This window comes from Penaeus vannamei, chromosome 2, assembly GCF_042767895.1.
Source record: "Penaeus vannamei isolate JL-2024 chromosome 2, ASM4276789v1, whole genome shotgun sequence".
NCBI classification, from domain to species: Eukaryota; Metazoa; Arthropoda; class Malacostraca; order Decapoda; family Penaeidae; genus Penaeus; species Penaeus vannamei.
This window is the reverse complement of record NC_091550.1, coordinates 31,335,724-31,343,223: the sequence shown is the minus strand read 5'-3', so window position 1 is coordinate 31,343,223 and position 7,500 is coordinate 31,335,724. Positions and strand designations below refer to the sequence as shown.

General features: G+C 37.6%; 1 protein-coding gene across 2 annotated transcripts in view; it reads left to right on the top strand.

Annotated features, from left to right (window-relative positions):
- The window catches only part of LOC138864545 (uncharacterized), a 35,606-nt gene that overhangs the window by 18,651 nt on the left and 9,455 nt on the right, over positions 1 to 7,500 (top strand). For both annotated transcript variants that reach the window (XM_070132104.1, XM_070132097.1), the window contains exons 7-13: positions 883 to 1,013; positions 1,141 to 1,207; positions 4,595 to 4,795; positions 4,930 to 5,007; positions 5,245 to 5,319; positions 5,478 to 5,537; positions 5,677 to 5,715. In XM_070132104.1, coding sequence (XP_069988205.1) covers positions 883 to 1,013; positions 1,141 to 1,207; positions 4,595 to 4,795; positions 4,930 to 5,007; positions 5,245 to 5,319; positions 5,478 to 5,537; positions 5,677 to 5,715 — 651 coding nt within the window. The remainder of the gene's footprint in view (positions 1 to 882; positions 1,014 to 1,140; positions 1,208 to 4,594; positions 4,796 to 4,929; positions 5,008 to 5,244; positions 5,320 to 5,477; positions 5,538 to 5,676; positions 5,716 to 7,500) is intronic.

Here is a 7,500-nt window from a genome sequence, read left to right as displayed (position 1 = left end):
CTGGCCCCGGAGATGAAAGTCTACCAGGAGCGTGACCAATATGATGTTATATAATATGCAAAAATACATCCCAAAATGCACTGTAAAAACAATGTGCAGAAGGCACCAAAATAAAACAATGCAAATCCCAGATCTTAAGAATTACTAAAAATACGTCAGAAGGGCTCAATAATCATTGAGGATATGCCTGAAGGGCTTAGGAGCATTAAAAATAGTATCAACTAAGCTAAAATACGTAAAATCACACGAAATGGAAGTATGTGTAAAAGGAGACATGAAGAAAGTTAATGAAAAGATCGTACAAATAGAAAAGTAAAAAATAAAAGCTGGGGTAAAACTTCAAGTCAAAGACGAGGAAAAGGGATAAACACGAATAAAAGAAACGAGTGAAAAGACGAGGTAAAAGTAAGTAAAACCTAGAATAAATGAAAAGTAAAAGTCAAAGTAGCACACATGGTTCGAAGTAAAATGTAAAGTAAAACAATAAAATCGCACGTCCAGCATAAATACACCTAGGCAAGTGAAAGGGGCAGTACAACCTTGTTTCCAGCATCCACAGTGTGAAATCCAGGTAGGTATCCAAAAGGTCAAGTCACAACACAGTCAGAGTATCCATTTCATTTATTTTAGCAAAATCAGGGGGTTACATTAACACGCTAATTGATTCAGCACTCCGTTGATGGGCGATGGTCTTCAGCTATATAAGAACAAGTCAAGATTGAGCATGGTTTTCAAGTGTCTTACGATGGTGCCAAGTGCCATGATTTCAGGCCAGAGTGTACAGACCCACCATTGATGTCAGCAGCACAATGATCACTTGCACACCGCAAGAATCAAGATACCAATAATAAATCCTCCAACATAATAAACGTATATATACAGGGGCCGAGGACACGCAGCACCGACGAAAAGGCTTCGAGAATCAGCCCGGGCAGCGGGGGAAGCAGAGGGCGTCGAGGAGCGAGACGAGGGCGCTGGGGATCGAACCACTCGCTTTCAGGAAGGAACCTCAGGTACCCAGAACACCACCACCATTATCCTAGACCCATTTCCTCACTATTCTGAAATAATGTAATATGAGCAATCAGTAATGTTACTCACCTTTGTTGTGATTCTTACGGTGTGGCGATTCCTTTACAGTAAATCGCGAGCTACCAACCAACAACCAACTGTTCACACAGGAACCTTCGACCTCATTCCGAAGTTGGCAAGTAGATTTATTTTGTATGCATTTTTTTTGTGTGTGTGTGTGTGTGTGTAACGCGTAAACATCCCAGATTAAACTGTAATGTTACTATAAAAATACAGGATCATATGCGTCTAATTGGAAGCAAAGTCATAACAATCTAGTAACGATTTTTGTGTGGACACTTAACCTTGTAATAATGGAACTTTAGTACTCTCTAGTTTGAGAGAAAATAGGGACAAAATGAATTTTAAGTTTCCCACTATTGTTTCAGTTATGCTATAGAAATGATGTATGTCAATGCATTAATGATAGTTTAAACCAATGATTGAAGTTATTTTGTTAGGTTGTCATCTGAGAGTCAGGGGCTGGAAGATAATAATTCCTCATCAGGCACTATTAACGAGTTTGGACCTTAAGTAAAGCGACTGTTTTGTACCTTTTTCTTCAGTAATTCAGTGATGATAACGCAATGAAAGATTACTGAAGATATGGCAATACAGGTAGAGGTACACATTCACAAACAAAATTCAGTTACACATAGTGGGAATGTGCGTGGTAAACAAATGGTGGAGATTATCCTCCGCAGCGAGTGAAGGTGTGAAGAGAGTGGTTGGCTGTTCGAAGTTTACGAAAGATAGATCAGATCGCTACAACTTTCTGAAAAGCTTCGGCCAGGGGTCCCAACCTATGGGCCATGGCTCCCCTATGGAACTATAGGATATTGTGACTACTAACTAATCTGGATTTTGTCTCACCAATAGTACCTACAAATAATTATCTCAAACACTTTATATTGGATTCTTTCCATGTAGTGTGTTCTTGTCTTACAGCTATTGGCACCATTGTACTATTTATAGCTTGTAATAACTGAATCTGGAAAGGTAACAGTCACTGAACGGGGCCACGCAGATTGTTATACATTCGTCGGGTTCCACAGAGAAGAAAGGGCTGGGGAAAACGGGCTTTGGCGTAGATGACTTGGTTAGGATAAGACCAGGGGGCTTGAGGGATCTTTAAAGTGTGTTCATCGGAAATGGAATTTCATGTTTTATGAGGAAGGCGCATCCCTAAGGGATATATCACTGCATTCAGTTATAATTAATAACTGTCTTGTGCTAACCAGTCGATTTTTTATGCATATGCTGAGTTTTAGTTAGAAACCATCTCAGTTTCCTCAATGAAAAATGAAGAAATATTTACTATTTATATTTATTATCCATGTATTTTATATATCATAACAACCGTCTAAAAGACGGTTGCAATACACTAATCACAATAGATTATAAAATTGTTTTACATATTTCATGGTGTCATATACTTTATACTGATAACAACAGTAATGATAATAAAGATAATCTTTATTTCGGCCCATGGCCATACAGAGAATATATGGAAACAAACATAAATTTGAAGTGAAAAAGTATACAAAACGCATATTATAACCAAAAATGTTGGATGGTAATAATGAACTGGTATGGGGTAAACCTAAAATTGGAAAAAATAACTAGAACACTGCATGATAGAATGTCAGTAAACAAAACTATGGAAGGAAGCAAAATTGTCATATGCAGGAATAGATTATCTGACTTGCGACTTATCACTGATCTTAGTACTGTTGGAGACACCATTGCAGCGTACAGATGACAGACATGTGCGCACCATTGTTCCTAATATCTTCAATAACATTCGGCAGCCCCTAAAATCCATGAGAGACTTGACACCCAAGCTAAGTTGTGAGGCAATTTAAAAGGGAGGATGATTTAACAGTTGTTGCTGTATGGTTACTTGTCACCCTTATGCGGTGTAGGGCAACCGATTGTTATTGCCCCACAAGGATGCATAATTCGTTGCTCAACAAAATCTTTAATAAGTTCACTATGCGGTGTGTGAATCTCCCAATGAGAGTGTTACCACGCACACACAAGCTCTGAATATTTCCTTCAAGAGATCAACCGCATTACCACACTGTAGTTTTGTTGGTAGAGCCTCTCTTCTTAGTTGTGATTCATTGACTTTACATTGCCTTAACATGAATTGAAAATTGGCCCACACATAGTTAGCAGGCCAACCTGAGGCGATCCACCCTCTTTCCACCTGCAGAATGCTGCCCGTGGCTTAGCGTACAGCCCCTTCCACAGGAGCTAAACCAGGGGCGGGCAATTAATTCTGACAAGGGGTCACATGAGAAACCTGAATTGTTTCTGAGGCCACACCAACGATAACTTGGACAATTCTGCTCAACTTTCTTCCATTGTAAAATGCACTAAATTATATATTTTGTGCATTATATATTTAATAAATTTTATATTTAATATATATAATTATTTAACAAATTATATATTTAATAAATTACATATTTGTTAAATTATACATTTAATCCCTGTCCGGCCTCTCGCGTCAGGACAGGCCGGATGTGGAACGCGGGCCATAGTTTGCCCAGGTCTGAGCTAAACGCTTGGTCCACTGCTTTTGGCTTTCCTTAACCCAAACACGCTATGGCCTCCTTGGCGACAAACAGTGGCGGTTAATGTATTCCACGCATCCTACAATTGGCGACAACACGTTAAATTAGAAGACCTGTCGTTCTGCCAGAGGCTCGTAAAACATGTAAAATTGTCTCGAAAAAACGTTTAATAGTTAAACAAACCATGTACAGTGGAGTGTGATAAATATCTAGTCTGTCATTACTATATTCCACTGTCGTGCGGGATTTACAATTATTCGATTTGGATTGTGTCACCTTGACAGAAAGATAACACTGCGGTTATATACCTTATAACAGGGGTCGGCAACCGTTTGACCATAGTGTGCCAGTTTATAATTAAGGCCTTCTTATTCACAACCTTACATGCCAGATTTTTTTCAGCAAAAAATATATATATAATTTTCAAATGTATTTTATTGCACACGCATAACATAAAAGTACTATTTTTGTATCATTTAGTATTTTTTGTAACAAGAAATATGTATAATTTTATGATTATAGATTTATACTCATCAAATTAATATAGGGACACACTGAACTTCAAACAACCCTGCAGTGATAGGGGATGAGGGTATGTGTGAAAACATCTAGCTCATATTGGTATGTAGATCCAAAGGCTGGTAGCAGAGCCAAGGATACTTTCTTCATGCAACTGAATTCATCAGACAGTGGTTTCAGGGAACTTAATATGGAGGCTGTATGATCATTCGTAGTAGGTTCCAATATTTCTCGATTTTACAACTTAGCTGACCATTATAATAAGACTCTCTTATATAAGTTTGCTGTTTATTTTTATTTTTTATTTTTTATTGCTCCTCCGAATATCACAGCGTGCCATAGACAAGTGGTATGTATGCCAAGTCTGGCACTCGTGCCAAAGGTTGCCGACCTCTGCCTTATAACATGATGAATACTTGCAGGGATCAAGGGAACCCATCCTTGGAAGACTATGGCCTGGCTAGTGGAAACTCAGAGACTGCTGTAGAAGCCACTCACGATGAAGGAACCATGGGCGCTTGCGGTGGATCCGTGGGCAGTATTATGGGAGGTGTGGGCGCGGACGCCCATGCTCCCAGTGCTCCATCCAACTTAGTGCCTGATGTACCTCGACCCATTCCACGGTGCGAGATTTGCATTTCATACAATTTAGTTTATTTGATTCTGAAAGCAAATCATGAGGAATGTTGGCTTATGCCATAATCTTGGTTCTGAAAAAAGACAAATCACTACCAATTATCTTTGTTGTGACTTACAGTACATTGAGTACTCCAAGGCATGACCAACCAGAAAACCAGCAGCTCATTGATGAAATTTCCAGATTAATCCAAAATGCGTAAGTAAAACTTTATTATGTTCTGTATTTTGCATAAATGTCCAGGGACAAACTGTAACAAACATAGGATAATATGTACGAACTAGGCACATGGTCATTATCCTCTCTAAAGAGAAAAATATACTATTAGTTGTAAGGGAATAAGTACTGACAGGATGATATGTTGTATAATCATCTGTGGAGGAAGTGGATCAGGCACTCATAAAGTAATTCGTGATTTATCTAACATTTTTATAGGGACCGAAACGCTCTGATGCAACTAGATTATCCGGGACGTCGGAACTTCTCAGGAATTACCAACGGGACACTTTGGTTTGTAGGATTTGTTCGTTCTTACCCGTTTGCGGAAGCAAGAAAGGGCAAAATGGATCTCAGTCAGATCCCACGGATACCCCAGTTAGCATTCAAGTAAAATGCGATATTGAATGAATTGATATAATTTCAAGAACTAATTAGTGTCTGTTTATCAGGTATCCTTATGATGATCCGGAGATGGAAAGTGATTCCTCACAGGACATTATCAACGACTGGTATGTTAGGATATTTGAGTAACTAGGATTTATTCGTTCTTTCCAGTTTGCATTCAATTATAATGTATGATACTGAATGAATTAATACAATTTCAAGAGCTAATTAATGTCTGCTTATCAGGTTGTCTTTGCTTGTCAGGTTGTCTTATGACGGTCCGGACATTACACACGACCAATGGTATGTGAGGCAGTTCTTTTTTGCTTTTCAACCTTACTGTGATCTTATTTTAGCATTGTCTTTTAAACGTTCCTGGTTCTGTTACCAATATTATATATATATATATATATATATATATATATATATATATATGTATATAAATATACATATATATGATATATATATATATATATATATATATATATATATATATATATATATATATATATATGTATATATGTGTGTGTGTGTGTGTGTGTGTGTGTGTATAATCACGCACAAACACACACATCTATATGTACATATATACATATCATATATATATATATATATATATATATATATATATATATTGATATTGATATTCATATATATATATATATATATATATATATATATATATATATATATATATATATATATTCATATTTATATATATATATATATATATTTATAATCATATATATATATATTTATATTTATATTCATATTTATATATATATATAATATATATATATATATATATATATATATATATATATATATATATATATATATATATATATATATATATATATATATATAACCATGCGCGTGGGGAGAGACCCTCAGGGAGGAGGTCTGGTCAGGGCCGTGAACTCTGGTCACGTGTCCTCTAGCGTTGACGAAAGGCTCGGGTGTCCCTATCGCTGGGGGACGTGGATAGGTACTCCTCATTCCTCAGATCGCTCGGCATACGCTACTAACCGACGGTCTAGGGCTGGCGTTCTCTGAAATTGTAATAAGTACACCAGAGGTAGAGACAGAGCGAGAGACAGGAGGGCAAACAGGGGGGGGGGGGTTGTGTAATAACAAGGGCCGTAAGATATAATCAAATATTATCCGATTGCAATGTCAGTGTTCATTCAATTATTTACATGATTTTTCAATTTTTATTTATTTTTTCAATAATGCACTGCCCAAGGATAGACAGAGGAGCATGCTTAGGGAGACAATTGCAATAGTCCGCAAGGACTTGCTTGAGTTGCAATTGTCTCAGATAGCAGGAAATGAAAATCTACAAGAAATAAGCAATGTACAAAATTACAAGGAAGCAAAAGGCGTCGGAGTCCACAAGGACTTGTCTTGAACGACGAACTTCCTTGGAAAAAAAGAAATAAAAATGCAACAATGCAGAGTTCAGAAGTGTGCAGTGCAATAGTGCATACGGTATACGTCTGACTAATAGTAATTGAGTATCTCATTTCATTGAAGTTGTCTATCACACGTCAATGAAAACAATCACCGATCTGACTGCACAAAAAAAAACATTCACGCTAATAACAATGAACTTACGGTAATTGTAATATTAATCAACTACTATGCGAAATCATACAAAATGGTACTTTAAATAGTACGTAAAATGAATGAAACGGTGACTGGTCAGTTGCAGAACAGACCGGCTTGCAGAGCAACGCATGATGCAAGCGGGTTTGGTTCAGCTTCCCTGAGACAACTGACAGCCGAAAGACAACCCTCATGGTTGTAAATGATACTTAAAGTAAGTTCCCTGAGGAAAGTGATGACCCAACCATAGAAGGGACACATCATCCAGCTCATACGCAGAACGCAATTGGGTACCCATCTTCTTGGGGAATACCAGCGATAATCTCACGTAGAGCAATAAGAAGGCGCGACGCGGCGCTGAGATCGCCTGGGCGATAAGTGTATGGCTTGGCACATACAGGACAACTTAACATTGATTACCTTAACCTAATTACATGTCCATACCCAGCTGGGCGTCGTCACCAAGGACCATGTAATAAT